At 39.5% G+C, this 25,833-nt stretch overlaps 1 protein-coding gene across 4 annotated transcripts in view; it reads right to left on the bottom strand.

Annotated features, from left to right (window-relative positions):
* Positions 1-2,819: 2,819 nt before the first annotated feature.
* BRCA1 (BRCA1 DNA repair associated) overlaps positions 2,820-25,833 on the bottom strand; it is a 53,177-nt gene continuing 30,163 nt past the window's right edge. For 3 of the 4 annotated variants that reach the window (XM_006199189.4, XM_031685505.2, XM_072939265.1), the window contains 11 exons: positions 23,131-23,257; positions 21,304-21,494; positions 18,176-18,477; positions 15,829-15,916; positions 13,498-13,575; positions 12,967-13,007; positions 10,691-10,774; positions 7,217-7,271; positions 5,543-5,616; positions 5,110-5,170; positions 2,820-4,051 (listed from right to left, as the gene is read on the bottom strand). In XM_006199189.4, the coding sequence (XP_006199251.2) occupies positions 3,927-4,051; positions 5,110-5,170; positions 5,543-5,616; positions 7,217-7,271; positions 10,691-10,774; positions 12,967-13,007; positions 13,498-13,575; positions 15,829-15,916; positions 18,176-18,477; positions 21,304-21,494; positions 23,131-23,257 (1,226 nt within the window). In that variant the 3' untranslated portion in view covers positions 2,820-3,926. The remainder of the gene's footprint in view (positions 4,052-5,109; positions 5,171-5,542; positions 5,617-7,216; positions 7,272-10,690; positions 10,775-12,966; positions 13,008-13,497; positions 13,576-15,828; positions 15,917-18,175; positions 18,478-21,303; positions 21,495-23,130; positions 23,258-25,833) is intronic. The other variant, XM_072939266.1, reaches the window with a different exon arrangement.

The raw sequence follows: 25,833 nt of genomic DNA, 5'->3' as shown, positions 1-25,833 counted from the left end.
GTTTAAAGGGCCATTTTGGAACCAACTAAAGCCAGCTGCTGCAACTTTGTAGATAAGAACCACTCACCAGCCCAGGAACCTTAGCTTTCCTTAACAGGCCTAAGATCCACCTCTTCTGGAGACAAAAGACTATACCATAGGTAACATTTTACACCAACTGACAGCACCTTACAGTAAACCAGTGGTTCTCAAACCTAAGCTTGCTTCAGAATCACAGAATTGGCTCTTCCTGGAATTTGCATATCTAACATTTACCCCTCCCTCATTCCCCATCAGGGAGGGGACCAGGGTTTGAGAATCACTCCCCTAACCTGCTGCACGTTAAACTGCCTTATCATTCTGAAACCAGGTCTCCAGAGTCCTTGTTTGCTGGTGGCCATAATGTTGGGGGTGGTTCTCTCCAGTGCTCTATTCCTGTCAGCCCCTCCAACCATTACGCAGATTTTCGTGATCATTTAGACTCATTTTAGGATCCGCTCTCTCTGCCTCTTCCCCAATCCCTGCTCTCCACAGGAGATGATTGACTCCAGTTCTCCTTAATTCTCTATTTGCCCAGATTCATTTCTTTAATTTTCTCCTTGTTACAGGTAGATTTACAGGCTGTTGTAGGGAGTTAGGCATCCCTGAAATACGGTAGAGGGGCCTTTGGCCCAGCCATTTTACAGCCTTTGACAAGCAAGCTCCCACAGTCCTGTTCTCTCTCGGGTTCCTGTGGGCAGACCTGCAGTTTCCCCTCACCCTGTCCCTCTCTCTGCGCTGCCTGCCTCCGGGGCTGCCCTTATCTGCTCTTCGCAGCCTTCACAGGATACATTCCGGGCAGCTTGGCTCCTTCCGCTCCAGCCACCCCAACACCGATTCTTTTCTTTTCCCTCCTGCATGTTTTTGAGCCGATACTTTGTGCATGATTCCGGTTGCATTTTTCAGGAGAGAGATAATCTATGAGCTCTTCTCTAGGTCCCCTCCCTGCGCCTGCGTGATAATCCCTCCTCTTCTCCTTCCTTTCCAGCGCCTTTGCAGTTCATTTTGTGAAATGAGATAAAGGCAGTACAGGAACTCGTTCCCAAAATGCTGCTGTGCCCAGGGAGGGCTAAAAATTGTGGGATGGAAAAGTGGGAGGACATCTTAAAGCCAGAGGTCAAAGAAGCAAAGATTTACTCCATCATCAGATAAGACCCTTAAGCTCTGCCAAGCACCATGAGGCCAGGGTCAGAAGCTGATTTCCGGGAGAGGTTATGCAGAGCTCGATAAACAGACTGGGTGGACATTTGTTGGGTGACCCTGAGAGACAATTACGGGAAACTTTTTAACGTTTTAGTCATCTCTGCTTTCACCCAGGATTCCTGGGAAGGCAGACGGTACTACTTAGATATTGCTTTTTCTATTAACCCATCAGTGACTAGGTTGAGGCCTAGCTTACCCCACTGCTCCAGTAAGCCATGGCTTGTCACTGGAAATGAGACACTTCTAACTGCAGACTGAGCCAGTGGCACTTGCTTCCTGCCTGCCTTTATGGACCTCTTGCCAGGCAGACAGGAAGCTGGCATGGGCCTGAGAGAGGTCACACAGTGGGTGAGGCTGAACTGGTGGGTCTTGACAACCAAAATATAAGCACAAGCTAAGAGGCTGGGTCGGGGTGGAAATACAAGTAGCTACGATCCAATCCTGTCAATCACTTTGCCTAGGGCTGCTTTCCCAAGGAAAGCTGCCACTTGGAGCCAGGAGCTTTCCACTGCTCCCACCGTAGCCCACAGAGAGGGTGAGTTCACCTCACAACCCTCTCCTCTCCTTACATTCCCTTGAGGCTTGAACCAGTGCCTCCTGACCTGGGGTCAGGGACTGGTGCAGGTGGAAAGCTGAATGATGGGATGGGAAGGGCACGGGTTCAGATCTCTGGATTGTCATTTACTAGCTGTATAAACTCTCAGCACAATCTTACATTTCTAGTTCCTATTCTTCAAATGAAGTGACAAATATCCACTTCACAGGATTCCAATCTCTGAACAGAGTAAAGACCAAGAAAAGATGACACAGACTGTTATCTGTGGATCAAGCATTTATATAGGAGTGGTTGTCAGAATTCTAAAGATATTCTCCCTAGATTCCTGGCGTGGGGGCTGTTCAATGAAACACTAAGCTAGGTACTGCTGTGAAGGGACTTTGCAACTGTAATTATGGTTGTGGGCCTTAAGACAAGGAGATCACCCTGGATACCTGGTGGGCACAAGCTAATCACCTGAGCCCTTAAAAACAGCAATTACTCTGGCAGGAGTTAGAGAGCTGAGCAGAGAGACGAGGCAGAAGGGGAAGTCAAAGAGATTCCCAATGTGACAGACTTGATCAGCCATTGCTGGCTTTGAAGACGGAGGTAAGGGGTCATGAGCCTAAAAATGTGTGTGGCCTCTAGAAGCTATGGATGACCTCTGGCTGACAGCCAATGAAGAAATAAGATCTTAGTCTTAACGACTGCAAGGAACAATTCACACAACGTGAAACGAGCTTGGAAACGGATTCATCCCTAGAGCCTCTAGGAAGGAACACAGCCCTGCTGGCACCCTTATTTTGGTCTTGTGCAACCTGAAACAGAGAAACCAGTTGAGCCAACTTGGACTTCTGGCCTACAGACCTGCGAGATAATAAATGGGTATGGATTAAGCCACCAGATTTGTGACAATTTGTTATGGCAGCAATAGGAAACAAACGGCAGGTTTTGATGTCCCCTTAATAACCTGGGGAGGTAGTTACAGGTGAGGAGACTACAGTGCAGTGAAAAGGCTCTGAGAAATTCTGCAGATCTAAGCCTTCAGAACAGTCATACTTAGTGGAAGTGTTTGTTATCAAGTTTATTTGCAGGTGAAGAGCACAGCATTTACAAAACATATTTTGTACAATCAGGTCTTTACTGCCCTCACATCCTGGGGGCTAAGGAAGACCTAGTCCTTCCAACAGCTATCAACAGTCCTGGATAATGAGTTTATGAAAAACACTTTCTCTTCCTTCAGCAAACAAAATTATTTATGGTGTTGTATAGCAATAGGGAGCAAAGGGAAAAACATTACCTCAAGGAAAGCAAACAGCTCTGTTCCTGGTGGGATCTGTCATCTTGCAGACATGAAATATTCCTATCAGAGATCTTATATTTCAAGAGGAATGGGTTACATACTGGAACTACAATAATAAACATTTTATTTATTACTAATGGGGAATTAGAAGACTCTCTTTGGACACTAGGTCTTGAAAAGATTCTGTTTCGGAGGACCTCAGTGCCAAGAAGTTCTTTAGAAATCCAGCAACTATAGCCCAGACATTTGGAGATCAGGGTCAGCAAGACTCCTCTCTCCCCTAATTAACCCTCAGATTTCATATTATATCCATTTCCTGCCTCTGGATTCTCTCTCCAGTGCTCCACCTCAACATTTGAGAGCTGTCCAAGGGCTGTTTTGATTTTAAGTCATGAAACAGATCCCCAAGTACTCACTTCCACTGAAGGATCTGACTCTTAAGCCTTTAAGAGCACAAGTTTTTGAGGAACAAATTTAGGGAAACCAGCCATTCTCCTGAGGCCAGCCACCCTGTGCCTCCAGCTCTAAGCCAACAGCCTCAGTAGAAGGAATAAGGCTGATAAATAATGAATCAGCACCTTGCTCAGTTGGTGGGGTTTAAATGGTTTTAAATTCTTTTAGGTGAAAAATCACCACAATTTTGTGCTCATGGCAGATTTCAAAGGGAGTCTTGAAGAAGAAAATCTTTAAGGGATCCTTGCATGGCCAGAAGTTCTTTTCAAACTGATGTATATAAAATATTTAGGAATCGGGGCTGTGGAAGGACTGAAGAGGAGTTCCCAGGGCCTGGAAAAAGGCCATTTCTTAAGCTCATTCTTGGGGTCCTGTGGAACAGGCTGTATCCTCTATATACATGGCTGGTTGGAATCAGCAGCAGCTGTGGGGGAGCTGGGGTATCAGGTAGGTGTCCAGCTCCTGGCACTGGTAGAGGGCTACGCTGTCCAATACCCACTCTCGGGTCACCACGGGTGCTTCACACATCTGCCCAATCACTGGGGACAGAGAACACAAGCAGAGATAAGTGTCAGTTCATGTTTTCCCAGATCAGATTCTAGTCAATCTACTCCAGGGACCTGGTTGGATGAGTTCTTTTTTTTTTTTTCATTTTACAATGTTGTGTCAAATTCCAGTGTAGAGCACAATCTTTCAGTTATACGTGAACATATATATATTCATTGTCTGGATGAGTTCTTAAAATTACTCAGGTAGGAGCAAAACTGTTGATCTTAAGCAATGCTTCAGGCCATAGAACCTTACTCAGAAGCCTGAAGACTGACTGCTGCTGAAAGCCTACAGCCTCTGGCAACTTCATTAACACAAGCTCCAATCTGTTAAGGGAAAAGTCACCACAGAGCAAAACAGCATTGCAATTCAATGATGCGAAAATATGTTTGCAGTATCTTGAGTGAAAAAGCAAAACATACGATAACCATGATCACATTTGTGTAAGATATATGTGTGTACATATATACACACATACGCCTGGAAGAATTTTCTGGCAATCATCTCCAAATGGTGGGATTACTCGGATTATTTCATTATGGCTGTGCTCATTTATATTTAAGTGATGAATATTCATATTTAACATCTTCATGGAAAGAGTTCATGTACTACTTTTATAATGCAAAATAAACAGTAAAGTTTTAAAAGGACATTTTAGCCATTCATTCACTAATTCAACAGATTTTTTTGGGGGGGGATTAGGTTTATTTTATTTGTTTATTTTAACGGAGGTACTGGGGATTAAACACAGGACCTTGTGCATGCTAAGCATGTGCTCTACCACTGAGCTACACCCTCCCTCAACAAATTTATTGAGCACCTAGGAAGTGCTGAGAGCTGTGTTAATCAAGCACTGAGTAACCTGTGGTGAACCAAACTCATCCCACCCCATACGACACAGGCCTTCTGAAGCCCCACATGGGTGCACCATCCACTCCAGCTGACCTAAACAGGACATTAAGACCTATGATCACCATAGTAATCTGCACACTTAACCTAGGCCCTCTACCAGATACTCTTCTGGATGAAGGCTTACAGCAAGACTTACCATGGAAGCCACTGTCCTCTGTCCAGGCGTCCGGCTGCACGACCACAATTGAATGAGTACCCTGAATCCCCAGGAAGGAAACAGCATTGAGGGTATCAGAGCAAGACTTTTGGGACAGAAATTTCACTTCTTGATGGTTTACTGAAGAAGATTACTCTGGGGGCAACCAGACAAAGGAGGGGCATGTGGCAAAAAGGAAGGGTTAGCGAGAAAGCCTTCCCTTAGTCTGTTAAATACTTGTAGCTCTCAAGTCCTTACTTATCCCTTACAGATGGAGTCTTCTGGCATGGGTGTGTGGTCAGAGAAGGGTCAGGGTGAAGAAAGGCTTCTGAGGCTACACTGGGGTTTTCATAGGGACTGGTGGGTGCCACCCTGCTCAATCACAGGACAGAATATTATGTCCTCCCCCTCTGACAAGGCACCAAACACTTACCTCACTGCGGGTGAATGATGAGGGCTCCTTCACCACAGAAGCCCCACAGAGGTGCACCATCCATTCTAGTTGATCTAAACAGGATATTCAGACCTCAAATCACCACAGTAATCTACACATTTTACCAGGTCCTCTACCCTCTACTCCTCTGGATGAAGTCTTACAGCAAGACTTCTTAATGGGAGAGTCCTTGTCTCTCTGCTCCAAAGGGACAAAAAGGCCTCCAAATACAATCTATTCTAGGGGTATGGATTCTAAGTCAATTTGCTACTAATATGTTGCCTACTCTGGTTATCAGCCCCCATAAGGCCACTTGGTAGATAAGGTTTGATAGTCTCTCAAATGAAACACTTCGCGAGAAAAAAAAATCTAAGATCTAATTTCCATTAATTTGCTAAATTGCTGGCTAAGATATTGCGAAAAAATACCCACCCGCCATCCCTCCTTCCCCGCCTAATTCTGTGTTGGTAATTGATAATCACAGCCACTGAGAGCACCATACTCGGTGGTAATTACTGTAAATGTCAAGAGACGGGAAGATAATTTATTCAGTCAAAAAAAAAAGAAAAAAGACAAGTCATCCTGGACACAGACTCAGCACATCAGTGGGGAAAGGCTATATGCTGGACTGGAATCAAATCACTTGGGGGAAGAAAAATTAGAAGAGATTGTAGAAATGTTCCACTTGCACCTGGAAAACCGGCAGAACTGACCACTGGGTGGCTGCTGGGCCCCTTTGGGTGCTCTTTTCCATCAGCCCATTTCTGGGGATGGCTGAGGTGCTCCTGTTCGGCTGAGTGAACTGAGGTCAACTGACTCACCTCCAATATGATACCAGCTAGAGATGCTGGTTTTCGTTATACCAAAGTACAAAAACACTGAGAAAGCTGAGTGGCACTTGGAAATTTCATAAAAATCCAATCAATAACCAATAAAGAAGACAGAAGCAGAATTACTTTGCCAGGCTCACTTTCTGCCGCTCATCTGTCCCCGCCCAGATGCCAAGGCCATCTTCTGGGGAGAAAGAGGACCTGATCCTTGGGCAGAGGTGGGCACAGAGGCAAAGGTGAGCAGCCTTTGTTTTGAAAAGAACAAACCAAATCTACACACACATACAGGGCCTCAGTGCCACAGAACTCCAGAACTGATCCCCACGGCAGCCCTAAACATTACATCACATTCAATGTCAAATTTAATTAGAAGATGTTCATCAAGAGTCTTCCCCTGCTCTGGGCCTATGTGGGGCCCCAGGCCCACAGGGCTTATGTAGCTGCTGTACTTTCGTCTCTGTATCAAATGAAGATGGTTCAGGAAGAGAAGAATTCTTTCTTGACATTTACTAACCCAGAAGGTATCCTCTCCCTAACTTACTATTTCCCCCCTTTCTTAGACCAAAGGGCAGTAAGAGCAGTTCTACCCAATCAAGGATAGAGCATACTGTCTAGATCCTGACTCTTCACTGCCTTCTAGCTCTGGAAAAGGGGCACAGGGCTAGTTTTTTACCATAGGGATAATATTTAGATACAGGTTTGCCTGATGGGTGATAGAGAAATGGAATAACGGCGAGAATATTGCACCCATTTGAGGAAACCCCCATAAGATGATGTCTCCCATAACACCCTATGACGTGGGGGAAGGCTGGGGCTGGACTTGGCAGTTCTCCCCATCTCTTACCTGTGGGCATGTTGGTAAAGGGTCCATAGCAACAGATTTCTAGGCCTTTAAAGATCTGGGAGAAGACAGGGACAGAGGGAAAGAAACACTAGTTATAAAAGACACGGGTTTTATAAAAAGCAATATAGAGATGCTCAAAAATGAAGAGCTTTTCTTTTCTTTACCACCTGATAATTTCTGCTGCTACTTCCCAGAGAGAATCAGCCCTATGTCCAGAACACTGGTGGGTTTTAGAACCTTTTTTCAAGTGTGTATATAGTTGATCTACTCTGCAGTCATTATTTGTCATTCAAGGGCTGAGCATCCCACGCTGCCACCAATCAGGCCCAGGTTCTTCCCTGATGATCTCTGCAGGTGACCTCACTTCTTGTTAGAGACGAGAAGAAAAAAACTAGTCCTTCGTTATGTTTAATATATTTTATGTTTAATAAAAGGCTTAGATGGCAAGACAGTACAGCTATCAGCTGAAGTCTGATGTTTATCCAGACTTGATACATCAATACTCACAAGTCCTAATTGGCACAGAGGTCTATGTTTATTTTATGTGCACATGTTCCTTTCCTTCTGGTCCCCAAACATCTGTTCCTGCCTTCATACTGCTCTACAAATGGCCTCTGCTCCTTCAGGCAACCCATGTCATTTTTAATCTGGAAGTGAAGCCTGGTTCTGCCCCTCCTTGCTGAGCTGACTGCCTAGTTTCCAAGAGGCACAGATCACACCATACCTCGTAGGTACCTCTTCCACTTACAGTGCTTGATACACTGTCCAAAAGAACTTTCTGTGATGGTGGCAATGTTCTGTTTGCTTTAATAAGGTGGCCATGAGTCACCTGCAGCTATTGAGCACTTGAAATGTAGTCAGGGTTACAATGAGGAACTAAACTTCCTATTTTATTTAATTTTAGTTAATCAAATTTAAATAGCCTCATGTGGCTGGGGCTACTCTGTTGGACAGGCAAATTCTACACATGCTTTGGCACAGGTTCTTATGGAAAGACTTGGGTATCATTTAAAGGAAGAAATCTAATTTGTGTCAGTTGGTTGGATATATACCATTTGTTTATGTATACATTAACTGTTTATATAAAGGTTTGCATATAACTTTTGTTCTCTTAAAACCATTCCACTAAAATGAAAATTGTCCAGGCCTAGAAATCACCTCACTTTTTTTTTTGTTATTTTTTTCCCAGGGGGAAGGTAATTAGGTTTATTACTATTATTATTTTTTTAGAGGAGGTACTGGGGATTGAACCCAGGACCTCATGCATGCTAAACATGTGCCCTACCACTAGAGCTATACCCTCCCCCCAATTTTTTTTTCTTAGAAATTCACTTTTTTTTTTAATGGAGGTATTGGGGATTGAACCGAGGACCTAGGCATGCGAAGCACACACACTACCGCTGAGCTATATCCCCACCCCTCATCTCAGTTCAAATAAGAGACTGAAGTAGAGAAAAATCAAGAATCTGAAAACACATGATGGCCTTTTACGAAACGCTCACTCCTCCCATTTCAACCTCAGCCAGAGGAATAAGGAGAGCAGGACAAGTCTGTTTCTGTCGTGAATGACACCTCCGTCTGTGCCATTCTCACTATCTGTATGAATAAACTACATCCCTAACCTGTTGACAGGACCTCGATGCTTATAAGGCTAAATGTTCTTCCCAGGCAGCCAGCTGGAGCCAAATGTTGCCATGAAAAGCACAAAAGATTAGGAGTTTTTACATCCAGGCTGACACTCACTGATGAGGATGTCTAGTTACGAGAAATGAAGTCTGAAGTTTCACCTCTACAAATACATTTCTCTTCCACAGGAGAACACTATGTGACACTTGGTGTCTTCAGAATGACACTACTTTGACCAGGCACTTTCCATCACTGCCATGTCAAATGTAAGAAAAAAACCCAAATGCTTGAATTTCCTTTCAAGGAGGGAGGAATCTGGTGCTGATCCTGCCTTGCATCCAAGTGGACTAAAATCAAATGGCTGGCTCCCACAGAGCTCCCCTGGGGTGCAGGCAGAAGCAGAAACATGGCCACTCTTCTTGGCATCTGGAAGTTACTTGATAGGCTCAGAGGGTGAGAGTGGGCTGACCCCAAGAGTTTAGAGTTCCAGGGCTTGATTTGTGATCATCTCCCAAAGCAGTTTTCCTTAGATAATCACCTCTACTGGTTCTCTCTCAAGTGCTATAAAGGGACAGGAGGTGCTCCATATGGGGATGTTCTGCAGTGCCCAGAGGTGTACACTTGAAAAAGGAAGAAATGCAGACCAGGAGCATAAGCACCTAGTCAGTGGCCAGAGAGAGGCCAGCTCAGGTCTGACAGGCAAGTGTGAAACCTTGCCTGGAACTCTCCCTGAGAGAATGGTACAATTTTGGCTACATCACCTGCTACAGTATGATCTGGGGAAGAAAGCCACTGAATCTTCCTGGACCTCTAGTCCTTCATTTGTAAAGTTGTTAGAATAATTGATTTTTCTCGTCTGTGAAACCTTCTATAATTTTTCAAGAAACTATGAGATCAGATTCTGGAGGTAGACTGCCTGAGTTCAACTTCCAGCTGTGTGTGAGCTTGGGCAATGTACTTAACCTCTTTGAGTCTTAATTTTCTCATCTATAAAATGGGTGTAATTAATGTCCACATCTCTTAGGGTTGCTGTAAAGTTTTTAATTAGTTAAAATATGGTTGAGTGTTGGGAGCAGTCCCTGGCATATAGTGAACATTATATAGATGTTACCTGTTGATTACTATCACTTCTCTTCTATGCTCCCACAGACACCACAGGTACACCCTACCACACTGCTTTAGAGAAAGATATCTCCATGAAGTAGAAAGAGCAAAGGTTTTAGATTCACATCTGTTTCAAATCCCAGCTCTGTCACTTAACAGCTGAGATTTGCACCCTAGAACAGAATCCAAATTACATAACTTATCTAAACGTCTAAGTTCCAGCATTCATAAAACAGATAAATCAGTTGGGTCACTCGCTTACTGTATCCGACAAGTTACACATCCACAGATTCAACCAACTGCTGATGGAAAATATTTGAGGGGAAAATCCCCCCCCAAATTCTAGAAAGTTCCAAAAAACAAAACTTGAATTTGCTTTTTGGCAACAACTTACACAGCATTTACATTGTATTAGGTCTTATAAGTAATCTAGAGTTGATTTAAACCATTTGGAAAGGTGTTATATGTAAACGCTACACCATTTTATAAAAGGGACTTGAGCACCCCTGGGTTCTGGTATCTGCAGAGGGTCCTGATACTAATCACCCCAAGAATATCAAGGAATGACTATACTTATTTACCCTGTTGGGCTGGAAGAACTAAAAAAGAGCCTATATGAAGGCACCTTGTTGGTGCTCTAGCAGTGAGGCCCCTTACAAGATGAAAGAGACCATCTCCACGAAAGGGGCCGGAATGCACGGCGGCGGGTGGGGTTGTTCTCAACATGGGGGAGGAGGGCTTTACCTTTCTGTCCTGGGATTCCCTTGCTCGCTTTGGACCTTGGTGGTTTCTTCCATTGACAACATCTCCTCTGACTTCAAAGTCATGCTGAAAGAAACCAAGCCCAAACCACAGGGATCAGAGAAACAGAAGTCTCCTTCATTGGAAGCAGAGCAGGTATGTCATATTAAAGGAATAAAGTATTGCCAGGAACTTTTGAAACCCTCACCCCTACAAAAAACCATTCTTTTTGGTGGCCTGAAAGAAATGACCAGCATCTCAGCTGCTGAAATCAATTCATTGAAGCAAATCTTTGTGGGAAGAAACTAACAATTGGCTTTTCACCTCTCTGGGACTTAATGTATTTTAATTTTCAACATCTATCTCCTCTCAAAACATTCACTTAGCATTTATGTTAAACTGCTAATACTCTGCTGTTATAAAGATAACTGGGGAATTTCTGATCTCTTAAATCAATGTGTATTACCATCTAAAGAAATAAGGGCTTCTCAGATTTTCATTGAGAGATTTACAGTTAATGAAACCAATACGATAAAATATAAATTAAATACACTGAAGAAAGTTAGAGGCTTTCATAATCACTATTTTGACTGGCCAAGGATGACAGAATAAAGAATAATAGGATTGGGGAAGGTTAGAGGTTTTGGGAGAATTTGGGGGAAGAATGCTTAGAAACAATTCTTACTGAAACTCAAGATTGTAGGGAAGACCACAATCTGAGTTGTTGCCAAGAGTATTATGAAGAAAAATAAAATTATGAGTATAACCACAGGCTGTTATTAGGGGGGAAAAACCCTTAATATTTCCTAGTCACTTGAATGAGAAGAGTCTAGTGATAAATATGTCATCTATTTGGCAATGACCCTCAAATTTATAGTCCTGATTGTACCCCAGTGCCCACTAACTTCTACATTGATGTCTAATATATCCCCAATCCACGCATCTAAAACAGCTCTTGATTCTACTCCTGCCTCCCACTCTTCCCCTTCCCCCATGTCTTCCTTATCTAATTGATATCACTAAGATCCACTCCATTGTTCAGGCCAAAAATCTAAGTATTACTCCCTCAATTCCTCTTTATCTCATCCTCCAATCTAACCCATTAGTAAATCCTATCTCCAAACATATCTCAAACCAAATTCTTCTTACCATTTCCAGGCCTCCAATTACCCTATGGATAAAATTCAACTTCCTTACCCCACGACTTACACCAAATCTTACCTGATCTGGCCCTTGTCTATGACTTTCTCCAACTTATTGTCTAACCTCTGCTCCCTACACATGATTCACCAATTACTCCTTTCCAGCTACGCTGGCCTGTTTTTCCTTAAGAAACCAAGCTCATTCCTATCTTAAGACCCTTATGTTTGATGCTCCTCTGCCCATGACATTTGTTTCCTACATTTTTCAAGTCCAATTCTTTCTTGTCTTTTAGATCTCAGTTCAAGCTTTTCAAAACCCTTCCCTGGTCTCCTAACTAGTCAACCTCTATTCCTAGTCAATTGCTAATCTATTGTTCTGTATTTCTTCATAGTATTTGTTAGTATCTTAAATGCATCTTTATTTATTACGTATCTCCCCTCAAGAGAACATGAATCCCACCAGTGCAGGGATCTATCAGTCTTGTTTACTGATATATCCCTGGTGCCCAGCACATAGTAGGCTCCCAATGATATAAGTCATTGAATGAAAGTTAAAACTAAAAAAAATGTCATTTAATTAATCATGAATATGCTGAATAGTGCATAATAGTTTAAAACTGCTTTCGCTAATTTTATTTTGCCTGATCTCTTGTCACCAGCAGCTCTTAGATGGCTGTTCTAAAATTATTCCTCCTCCCACGCGCTCTTACTTACCTCTTACTGTTCTTAGTATCATAAAGAGTAACATCTCTTTGAAGGAATCAGATTTCTAAACAGATACATTTGCATATTAATATGAAGAATTTTTCTTCAACAGTGAACAATGAGTTTTCTACAAAGACATATGCATTCTACATACAAAGATTTAGGTGGACCTGTTTCTTGTGCTTATTATGAATCTTTTCTCACCACTTTATAAATTCCTTTGCCTTCCTTTGAGGAAAGGATTGTGCCTATTGAAACTTAAACGAGTAAGAACACAGAATTTCCTAGTTTGCACTGCATAACTCTTGATGGTCCACATCATCAAGGAAAATCTTTAAAAGTAGTGCAAGGAAGGAAGCAGATAAATTTTTGGTGACTTTGTGACTCAGTGGTACCAGTCCTTCTGCTTAGTTTGTAACATCAAGTACTTACCACATCCAGCATCTTTCTTTCTTTAATAGACTGGGTCACCCCTAAAGAGATCACAGAAAAGGTCACACACGAGCAGAAGAACACCTTTCACAGAGATGGATGGTGAAGCGATTCACATATTAAGTGTGGGAGAAATAACACTGAACAGAGAGCCTCTCTCTACAAAGCCACAGCTCCTTAAGAGATTTCCTTTTGGAGACATGGGTGATGCTTAAGTTAAACATTATTAAAGTGCCTGCTGCACATGGATTTCTGCCTACAATTAAATAAATCCTTAGTTCATATGCTAACATTGTCAGGAGCAGATTAGGTCCTATTAGTTATAAAAAGAAATCCATTTCTCTCAACATCACCAGCTAATCTGAACAAAGAGCTATGCATTAAAGATACAGCTAGTTTACTGTTACCATTAAAGACCTTTTGGTAATTTAGATTCAGCATCAGCAAAAACATCAGGTGTTAAAATGTTAGGTGTCAAAATGCAATTCTGAGGTGTTAAAGGGAAGAGGGGAGAAATTATACGGTACTTACAAAAATAGCTAACTACCCATTTTCCTCCTGCAATTCCCAGAAAATATTTCAGGGTCCGTTCACACACAAACTCAGCGTCTGCAGAATGGAAAACATCCAAAAGGATTAGCAGAAGTTGAAAACAAGATCAGGAAGTGCTGTTGTAAAAAGCTAAAGAGCCCCAGTTCCTTATGCTATTTGAGATCAATCTGGATTGATGATTCCAACACCTTGGGTGATAGACTGAGAGGCTGGAAGCACCCACTAATTGTAACCAGCAGGTGTGGATCTTTGGAAGCCTAGAAAAGGCTGATATGAAGCTGAGACCACAGGAAATGACTTCTCTATCTTCTGGATGCCAAGGCCAGCTAAAGATGTCTGTCATTGTGCTTAAGGAATTACCCATGTTCATAGTATTGATACATGTGAATGGGGAAGATCTGCTTTACTGGATGACAATAAGTGAAAGAAGAAAACAGTATTGTTGAAATCCTAAATATGAAATGTCAATGTAAGTGATGATTTCTCACCCCCAGAACTTCTACCTGGGAATTCCTAACCCCCAATTCCTAATTCCCCTGAGAGGGACAGAAAAATACAGTCTTTTCATAGCTTTACTCTTTTCAACATAAGTATTTCAGAAAACAGTAGCTGAAGAATCACTTTGGCTGCTCATTTCTTAGCGTTTCGAAGGCCCTTCTGAAGAGCTAAGCAAACTCAAGAAGGAACACTAAGGTTTAAACAGGAGAAATATATTTGACTAAATCCTAAACACAGCAGGCCATCTGCCAGTGGTAGCAACAGTAGCAATTCTCCCTAACAGAATTCTTCACAAATTTTAAAAAGCTTTTTTCTTTCTTCACAATTTTAAAAGCTTTTTGTTTAACTGCAGTGAAGATTGATTTAATAATATGCTTTAAACTCAGAAATTTTAGCTCATTTTTAGTTTAAAAGTAGCAAATCTTGTATTGCCTTTGGTTTAAAGACTAAACTACTTCAGATTTAGTTTGCATTTTAAAGTTTTCTTTTCACATTTCAGCAGCTTTGATCCAAACCAATAGCTTAAGATATATTAAAATTTAATGACATCTCTGAAACAGTACTTAGTTCACGGTACCTTGTTTTAGCATCTGGTTTCCGTTGAGTATTATCCTCTGACCCTGTGGTACGATCTTCATACAGTAGAAACCTAACATCTTAGAGATTCTAAGTCAGTGTGTCCCTGCCAAGGAGTCTGGACCTTACGCTCAAGCACCTGCAGCCGTATGAAGAGAAACATCCTGGAGAGGACCACTGCGTTTCCAGAGAGCCCATTTTGTTAGGGAGGTATTAAGAGTTGTGCTACAATCTGCATCTTCTGTGTGCTACAGGCACCAGTCTTTGCCTTCTGGAACCCATGAGTGAGTCTAACTCCTCTTCCAGATAATAACTCTTGAGATATTTGAAGACAGTTGTCTTGTTCCCTTAAGTCTTCTCATTCCTTTGTTTGTTCTTCAAATGACATTGCTTTGAATTCTTTTTCCCCATTCTCATCATCTACCTCTGGATAAACACTCTTCAGTTGTCAGTGACCAGCTTAAAAAGAAAGCATGGTGCTCAAAACAGAGCACACACCTGCCAGGTGGTCGCTCCAGCAGGGAATACAGTGGGGCTGGGGTGGGCGGTCGGGATTGTCACCTACCTGCTCTGGACATCAGGCTTGTATCAATAAGGCCCAATTCCAAATGAGCTTTGTTAGCATCCCTGAAATGTTTAGTCAGACTTAGCTTACAGTCAACTAAAAGCCTCCAAGGTCTCCGTTATCACCATGCAAGTCATATTTAAGGTTTAAAAAAGGGAAGGTATATGATGAATGAATGTTTCCCTTCTCTTCTTCCTTTTACATATGCAAGGCTATCTCAGAGCTGATAACTGGACTTGTTTCCTGAAAAACTCAAGCACACTCAAAGTAGGTGTTTGAGTGGAGAGACAACATGAAGTGGTCATGGAGCTAGGGTTTCCAACCACCCAGATTCTGAGTGGAGAAAGACTCACTTCTGCTCATTCCCCTCTTTGCCTCATTTGTTCCTCCAGGACTTGGGCTCTGCCTTACCAGAAAGCCCACACACATTGTAGTCCACACAGGGAGGACTAGAAGAAGGGATTCATCATTCTGGCTCACCACTTGCCAATCTTAACCAAAGATAAAAGGGGGTCAAGAAACAGCAAAATTATTATTTTTCTTTCATCAAGTAATAACTGATTAACTATTGGAAGACTATCATCCACGCTATGCTTAACAAGCACTCCCATTTCTTCATGTAGTTTTCTGCAACAGAAGCAACACATTATCTGTAAAGGCCCTTGGTATACCTGTTTTCATAATGACATGAGTAGTCTCTTCAGTTACTAGATTAGTTACAGTGATGTGATGTTTTCTGGCAAACTTCTGCACAAGCATCTGCAATCAAATCAAACATTACATTATAATAAATTACCTCTAGTACACAGCTTGGAGTATTAGTTATCCTAGCTTTGAATCTCCATTTTTGTCACAAAAAGTACATCTTTTTGATTCTAATATGCCTGAATTCTCAAAATAGTTATTTAATAAAAATTACGTACAAATCAGATGAAGAAATTCTGAAACAGTCTATGCTAGCAGACATGGAATTATAACCAAGGATTCAAAATAATATTAATTTTCCCTTTAATAACAGATATCATTTGACTCCCTAAGGCAGTTTCTTTGCAGAGTGACACTCTACTATAATTTGGATTTATCAGCCTACACTTTATAAGCTGAGAGGTAACTAGCCTTTACAGAAAGTTATGTTCAGATATGTGGCTTAAGAACTGGATTCTACCTGCTGACAGTTTCAGAACATTCAAGTCAAGATGCTTATAAAGGTTAGTGCAAAAACTATCAAATCCTCTTGAGAAGAATCAGAAGAGACTCAGATTCTTCCTAAAAGAAATCTAGAGCCTTATAGCTATTATCTATCAACCAAATAAAAATCAATAGGCAGTCAAAGAAATTAACCAGATCCATTATGGACAATTGACATAATTAGTAGCTACTGTTTGGTAAATAACTTTGTTTACCAAGGGCCGTCATTTACTAGCCATTGCCACCCACACCAATATTCATGTGCAGCACAATACTGCAATGGAGGCTGGGCCATCTTTCTTTCATGCTGCCTCACTCCATACTGCCACAGGGCACTGAAAAAGGCAAGCAAGAGAAGCTAATGACATCCTCCCCCTTTTGCCACTGCCCTCTGCCAGGATCATTAGCAATTCTGAACTGATTAATTGCTGAAATCCCAGCCTTGAAACAGTGTTCAGTCAGAAGAGCAACTGCTGAAAAGATCATCTTAATATGGGCTTCAGAATTAATCATGTGTAATACAGTCAGCAGCTTTCATAATAAATTTACCACACTTCAGCAAGTCTGAATAGAGCTGAAAAGTTTTCCTCTTTGCTTGTTTAAAGACAACATGTACCCAAGCCACTTAGAGTCTAATCTGCAGCTCAGGATTGCCCATGGCAAGAAAGATTAGATCATTTTAGCCTTCTCTGAAAAGCTGAACTCACAAAACAAAGGAATAGGGAATGCTAATTTTCAATGAATAAATGGGAATTCTACATGTGTTGGTAAATGATCAAGAGCAATATAAACAGACACAGGTATGAATTATGTAGTTGTTCTGGGCACATGGCTGTGAGATGAGAATTCTGGCATTACTGATGAGAATTTAATCATTGTATCTGCTAGGGCAGACACAGCTAACTTTGCCCTTGTAGTCGTGGGACATATCTGGCCAGAGAAGGTTATGCTGAGCTGCTAACCTATAGAAAAGCTAGGATGAGAAATGGTTCTAATCTTAGGAAGGATTAATTAAGATACTAAAGGATGACTGAATCATTTCTTAGTGTGCAGTGAATGGCACCCACTATTGAATCTATTTGATACTCTGGTGTGTTATCATGGTTTAAAAATTTTTTTCATTCAATTATTTCATTACAAAATGATACCAATGGTGATTAATTACAAGGGAGGTAAATGTCCTAGGATGTCTGAAATCTACACCCAATCCAGGCAGAAAAAAAGTTCCAGTGGTCTTAATATTTTAATGGGTATTTTTCCACAATGTGAAACAATTTCTGTTTCTGGCATGAGGGGCCCAAGGAGATGTCAAAATCCTAATACGGAGGGATATTGTAGGGCAGAAATGACAGGGCAAGCTATGAGAGAACTGTGTTACAAGCCAGGATAAAGACAAACACTGGAAAAATGTCACTATCTGGCAATGCACTTGGAACCAGTTTAAATTTAGTTAATCATGGTGGTAACTTCACACAGATGTGAACAAAGGAGGGGAAAGGATGCCTTCTGGGGAGCAGAGCTATATCTACTTGCTTTTTCAGATAGAAAGAAAATTAAAATTAAAAAGCTCTATATCACACCCCAAACTATAACCTTTCTGCTAATACCTAACAATTATTTACTTCAGTAAATGTATACAAAATAATCCATGCTCTACCTTTATCTAAGTACAGATTTTCAGAAATTAGTCATGGAAATTAAATTACATAGAAATAAGCTTGTTTGCTAGATTTCTTCCTATAGGTTATCCATTGCGAGGACCATTTAAAACCATCTGAGTATGTTAATGAAGTGTCAGTCATTAGGGAGATTCATAATGGATGTACTCACAAGTTCTTTTGGGGTCAAGCCTGATGCCACCATAGATATTCTTTTGTTGCCTGTTTTTGGTGAAGATATCACTTCTGGCTTTTCCCTGCTCACACTTTCTTCCCTCACGTTACACCCAGCAGTCTTAGTAGTATGAGCAGCAGCTGGACTCTCGGCAGATTCTTCAACTTGAAATTGGGGTAATTTCAATGCAGAGGTTGATGATGGCATGCTGCAAACATTTGGGGCTCTGTCTTCAGAGGGATTAGATGCAGGATTATCAGAGAAGAGGCTGATTCCAGATTTTAGGTAAGGGGTTCCCTCTGAAAGGAATGAGGAAAGAAGTTTAATCTATATAACAGTGAATCGTGACTGATAACATCTAGTCTCAGCTAAGTATTAAAAAGACAGATTAAGTTAAGAGAAAAATGGGTACACTAATAACACTGTAGGCAGAAGTGCAAGGTGGCATAACTTTTCTAAAGGCCAATTTGGCATTATGTTGCAAAAGCCTCGTGTATTTATACTACCGGTCAATAGAAATATACCCCAAGGACTTAAAAGAAGTAGGCAAAAGTGTAGTCATAGAAATGTTTACTGCAACATTATTTGTAACAGTGAAATTTGAGAAACAAACTAAATATCCAATAATGAGATTAAATAAATTATGCCACATCCACTCCAATGGAGTACTCTTCACCTATTACATTTAATTACAAACATTTAATTATAACAAAATGGAGAAATGCACATACCCATTTTCCTTGTAACATTATTCACAATAGCCAAGAGGTGGAAGCAACCCAAATGTCTATCAGTGGATAAATGGATAAAGAAAATGTGATATATACATACAACGAATTTTAAAAAAGAAGAAAATCCTGTCACATGCTACAAACATGGATAAAAACTGCATGATTCCACTTATATGAGGTAACCAAAGTAGAAACTCTTAGAACGTAGAACGTTGATTCCAAGGGGATGGGGAGAGAGGATAAATGGAGAGCTGTTGTTTAATGTATATAGAATTTCAATTTTACAAGATGAATAAATTCTAGAGATCTGCTATACAATAATGAGTGAACACTTAACACTACTGAGAGCTTAGAAATGTTTAACAGGTAAATTTTATGTGTTTTTTTTTACCACAATTAAAAATAAAATTAAAAATTTAAAAAAAACCATTGATTTTTTTAAGATGCTACCCTATTTCAGTCTTAACATGAAACATGTTTGCATCTTAGACTCCATTAAATGCAATATTATAAGGCCTGCTTTCTGTAATTTCTGTCATTTATTTTATCTAGTTTAGTTCTTAGGGGATGGGTTTTTTTTGAACAATATAACATTTTTTATTGATTTATAATCATTTTACAATGTTGTGTCAAATTCCAGTGTAGAGCACAATTTTTCAGTTATACATGAACATATATATATATATATATATATTCATTGTCACATTTTTTTCTCTGTGAGCTACCATAAGATCTTGTGTATATTTCCCTGTGCTATACAGTATAATCTTGTTTATCTATTCTACAATTTTAAAATCCCGTCTATGCCTTCCCATCCTCTGCCCCCTTGGCAACCACAAGTTTGTATTCTATGTCTCTGAGTCTGTTTCTGTTTTGTATTTATGCTTTGTTTGTTTTTGTTTTTTTTAGATTCCACATATGAGCGACCTCATATGGTATTTTTCTTTCTCTTTCTGGCTTACTTCACCTAGAATGACATTCTCCAGGAGCATCCATGTTGCTGCAAATGGACTTAGGGGATGGTTTTGATTCAAATGTATATTTTAAAAAGATTTTTTAAAAAAACCTTTTCATTGAAGCATAACACAGATATGAAAAGTGCACAAATCTAACGTGTACAGCTCAATGAATTTTTTTTATTACAAGAAACTGAATATAGTTCCCTGTGCTATATAGTAAGTCCTGTTTATCTATTTTATATATAGTAGTGTGTTATCTGTTAATCCCAAACTCCTACTTTATCCCCCTTCACCCTTCCCCCTTTGGTAACATAATTTGTTTTCTATGTCTGTGAGTCTATATCTGGTTTGTAAATAAAATCAAATGTATACTTAAATCTTTGGGCTGCTTGTGAATGTTTTGGCACTTCCTGTATCACTGAAGCTTTTTGAAAAAAGCCAAATACAAATAGTTGACTAAAAACAATCAAAATAATGTTTTTTTAAATTAAAAAAAAAAGTGAGACATGTTCCTAATACATTAAAGAAAATGGCTAAGAAATATTCATCATGATTTTATATTTAAAAATAAAAGTTTAAGTAAACTGACTAAAGATATATAGCAATATTTTATTGCTAATGACAAGAATACAAGTAGTTTGAAATATCTTTTTTATTACCTTATATTCTCCAACTGTCTGGTATTGAACATACAGTACTTTTCCAAGAAAGAAAAAACAGTTGAAAATGAGACAAATATTCTATTGTTTCTTCATCCACGATGATACAATTAACTTTTTCACTTAATAAACCATCAGATATCATTACCAAATTAAAAATAGGCCATCCTTGAAACACTTCAGAAAATGTCACTCTATCAGCAAGCAAGCATAGCTAAAAAGAATGAGATTCCTAAAATGACCCTAGTGAACATGGCCAAATACCACATTTAGATGCCAAAGAGTACCTTTTATGATAATGTGTTTTTGAGGACTAATTTAAAATTTTCTTTACAGATTAAAATTTTGATTTACAAGCCATAAAACACACCATTCAGTTACAGTGATTTATAAGACATAAAAAATAGTGATTTATATTCATTAATTCATAAAACAAGAACTTAATTTAGAGATTTGACTCATTTTTCAATAAGGACAGTCTAAAACTTTACCCTAGGGCCCTAGCACTCTTATCTAATAGTTGAAGTAAAATATTTAGAAAGCACCAAGACCCTCCCACCCTCAAAACTGTTAGAGTTAAACTAATATTAAGAGATTAACAGCTGTAATAATTTTCAACTTGGATTAACATTCAAGCTATTTTTCTAATGGGTTTAAGTATAACAGATGTGTTCATGATAGACTACTACCATCTGAAAGGTGATTCACCAGAATATCTTTAGGTAAGATTCAGAGGAAAATAAGTGTTTTCTCCATCAGAGCAGATGACATATTACCTAGATCTTGTCCTGGCATATAAGACGGCTCCATTAAATCTTGGGCCTCAGACTTAGTCAGCTGTTGCTCTTCCACGTCAACAACCTTAATGAGCTCCTTCTGAGACTGGCAGTTTCTGCTCTGAAGACTCCTTGAGTGGCTGTGAGTATACCACCTATTATCTGACGACTGGGATCTAGAAGGGGAAGACCTAGAAATACAGATGAAAGGAGAAAACCATCACCACAGCTTGTGAAAGGACTAGTGATACTTCCTGGGAGGCTAAGGCATAAGTGAAACTGCCCACTGTCAGAGAGATCGGGAATGCCCAGCCAAAAAGAACACGAGTGACAGCCTAGGAGCCTGGATTCATGATGTCTGCCAACATGACAGGGCTGACGTACAACATCTCCCCTTAAGCTCTGGTCTAAGGCAGTATATTTCCTAGCTGTTTAAAAGCATGTCAGCAAATTTCACCAAATTATCCACTGCCACTCATTCAAATTCTGTACACTATGCCAAATGAATGTGTGAGAATCAGCTCTCTAGTAAAAATAGAAAGTTGATTAATTTTGACATCGCTACGCTCGTTCTTCCTACCCAATTTTAGCAAAATGCATAGAATCATTTCTGCCTCTTGCCTTTGCAATGTCCAAAGTCTTTCTAAAAACAAAAGCCAGCTATAAAATACTGTTAGCAGAGCATATGTACTCAGCAAGTAATTCCTCTACTCTTCTAGGTGTTTAAAACTTTGCTGAATAAAATACTTATCAACAGATTTAAAGGACCTCAGAGACCAGACAATTAATTCAAACAATTATTGGGTGTTTACTGAGTCAGGCACTAAAGCTAGGCTCCATGGATTAAGGGTTAGCAAGACCCGAATTGTTCTCAAATAGCCTAGTAGAGGGAGGGAAGTTCAATCGATGTCAGTTCTTTCACAGAAGTCTCTACAGGGTACACTGGGGAGGGGAAAGAGGAAGAGAAACATTTAGCTTGAATATAAAATGGGTGGTTAGCTCAATCGGTTACAGCATGGCAATGAGGTCATTATCTCTAAACATGTGTTTAGTGCCTACAGAGTCTAGATCTTTTCATTCTCTGTCACAGCTACCAGGCCAGTATCCCAGCCTCAAAAATATATCCTCAGTCCACTTCAACAGGCTTGGGAAAGATGTGTGATTAGATTATCGACTTGTCACTATTCCCATAAAGATAAGCAAAAATATACATACACTTGGTAGGAACTTGATAAATATGAATTTCTTTTCCTTCCTAGAGTGGTGAGATGTGTGACTTTTAACAGTTCTGCGACTCTTTTCTGAACTATCAACTTGGAATAGTAGCCCAGAACTTGTCCTTTTACTTTGGCTGTGTTGTTATAAAGATCAAATGAGGAAGTAGGTAAAATGTTTTTAAAAATACAAGTGCTACACAGTCTTATATCAATAGTAATGTGAACAGACATTCCTGAAAGATATTTTGAATATTTCCTGGGGTAAATCAATAGCTAAACTCTTTCCCAGAAGGCAAAAACTTCAATTAGGGCAAGGGCTGCCTTGGAAAAGTCTACCATCAGCCTCCAGGCCTGCTGAGATTTCAGTTCTCTATTTTATTCTGACTTTCAGAAGGGATCTACGATGCATTTCTCATGTAGCTCATGCCTTGTTTAGGTCCAAAAAGCTTATATGCAATTAAACAAGAGAAGTGTCCTAGAGCAATGAGGGGTAAGAAATATCTGTGTACAGAAAACTAGAGAAAGTATAGTGAAAAAGAATTAATAATAAGAGTTTAATATAAGTACAGGCATTACTTAGCTACCAAACTTGACATTTATTATTTCTTACCTTTCCCTTCCTGGTTCTTCATTTTTACTGGTGGAACTATCCAGAGATCCTTTAAACTTGTCAGCAGAAAGGCTTTCTGGATTCTGGCTTATAGGATATTCACTACTTTTCTCTGAAGTTAATACTGCTTTAAATGGAATGAGAAAACAAAGAAATCTACTTTACTGCTTTGTCCTGATGGTGATAATTCAGGTGAGACTATCAAATTTTTTTTCTTTCAAAAGTAGCAATCTGACAATCAAGTTGGTTTTTAAACAAATATATTTTTATTAACACAAGTGACACAGCACCAAATGGAACTAAATGACTAAAAAATAATGACAATAAAAGGAACTCTTTAAGACTGGGCAAATAAAGATACCCTGCTGAGACAAGGCTGAAAAAAAAAATATATATATATATTTGGCCCTGAATGATAAGGAAACAAGAATAGGAAATGAATTTTTATCTCTGCAGCAAACAAAATTATACTTAAATCCCCTCAGATAATAGAGAAGAGAAAGTACTGGAAAGCACAAAGCACATCCCCCTTTCCATCCCTACTGCCCCTACATCAAAGACTATATCAGATGGGAGTTTGAGCTTTTGCATGTGTCTAGAAGCAAGAGGGGAGGGGTCAGATGAGAAAGGAAAAACGGGTGACATTTTGCTTCACATTTTCAATTACTAAAAACCAAACCAAACAAAAAACCAATATAAACAAAATAACCAAGGTACCAACTGATAAGGAACCTGGAAGTAATGTGTGGAACTAATGATGAAATGGCACAAGAAAAGAGAAAACACAGAACAGACCCAAGGCGAAGTTCTGGCAAGTTAGTGCATCCTTTTTATTTATTAATTCTGCCAAATGTGTTATTGTGCCACTGCTTTCTAGGAAGTAGCTTAAAGGCAGAAATATTTAAAAAGTAAAAACAAATACTTAAAAATTACAAACATCTTCTATCCATTACAAAGTCACTGACAACTGTAATTTATTTTGAGATTTTATTAGAAAAGCCAAACTCCATAAATCAAGGCAGAAAAATTATAAACAAAGGGCTGTATTAATTAAACTATTTTTTAAGACATTGGGTACCCTGGGGGGGGAATCATTGATTTCCTGAATTAATCCTCAAATACATTATTTATAGTTTCCTTTATAGTCATCTTTTCTGAACCTGTGAGTTTCTAGGAACACAAGAACTCTGCCTGGAGCTACCATAAGGTGCTGAAAGGAAGAAGGGTCTAACTATGAACCAGCAGGTTTTTCTTTTAAGTGGTATGTAAAGTTTTTAAATATAGGTATCACCCCCACACCCCCAATATAGGGTGATCATTGATAAAAGGTAATGTGTCTCTAAGGAATCACACAAAACAGAATTAACCATTGGAAAGGGTTAAAAAAACAAAAGTGAAAGGGCAGGGAGGGGAAGGCCTTAGATACAAAGACAGATCTTAATAAGTCATTCCATCACCTGAATACTTAATGGGGCCCAAACTACAAAGCTAACCTGAGAGGATTCAATAACTCAATGGTACTTAAAATACACAGGGAAAAAACTTTTCTGCTCTTCTTTTTCCTTAATCTTTGTTTCATAAATGCAGGGATTTGGAGCCCAAGTATTGGAACAGTACCATAGTCCCCCTGAAATCATTCCTTCATCTGTAAATCTTAATATGTTATATTCTTCATGGATATGGAATATGGGCCAGACCAAATACTTAATGAGTTTACTGATTGCCCATTATGTGCTAATAAGCATCATGCAAAATATTGGGAAGAATCAAAGGAAAAGACATTGAAGAGGGAGGAAAGAGATATTGAGAAATGATAAACTATAAGCTTCCAGGAATCAACATATTGTGGGACAGAAAAGCTCAGATGTGTCTGAAAATCACTTCAGCTGTAATGGACTGTGATCTTACAAATGCTAATGTCTGCTTTGTGAATGACAGGTAATCCATGAGAAGGAAAAAAAAAAGAGTGCCTGATATGAAATAGCTTTACCTGCAGACGGAGGTACACATAATTTATAACGGCTAAGTATACACATTTGCACAATATTATGCAGGCTTGGGAATGACCCTTACTTAGATAAACAGGAGGGCAGATCTAGGCTGAGGGCAGAACATTTGACGTAAAGACCCTGGAAAAGGGGCTTTCATCATCTTTAAGAATACTGAATCTTAAAAAATAAAAACTGGTGAAATCTGATTAAATCTAGAGTTTCACTCATTACTAGTAATGTACCAATGTTCGTTTCTTAGTTCTGGCAAAAGTACCAGGTAATGTAAGATGACAACATTAGGGGAAACTGAAACTAAGTAGAGGGTAGAGTTCCTGTAGGAACTCTCTGAACCACCATTGCTACTTATCTGTAAATCTGAAGTCATTCAAAAATAAAACATTTACTTAAAAAATAAGTTACTTTAGTATGGCTGAAGGTAAACAAAACTCCTTTTTCCAGGATTAATAAGTTTGCTTGAATTTCAGGAAGACTTACACCAATTTAAAAGGGAAAAAAGCATAAAACTTGAGCTGGCATTAAGTTCATGCTCAAAATGTTTTAGAAATAAAGCCATAAAACTCCAGAACTCTTTCAGTAACTCTGGAGTGGGTTTCAGAGTTTTAATCATGTAAATTAAAATATTTATTTAAAAAAAAATAAAATATTTACTGAGCACCTACTATGTTCCAGGACAAGTGTAAGGGTTTTCTGC

The sequence above is a fragment of the Vicugna pacos genome, chromosome 16 (assembly GCF_048564905.1).
Source record: "Vicugna pacos chromosome 16, VicPac4, whole genome shotgun sequence".
Classification (NCBI taxonomy): domain Eukaryota; kingdom Metazoa; phylum Chordata; class Mammalia; order Artiodactyla; family Camelidae; genus Vicugna; species Vicugna pacos.
The sequence above is the reverse complement of the archived record's forward strand: the minus strand, read 5'-3'. Positions and strand labels throughout refer to the sequence as shown.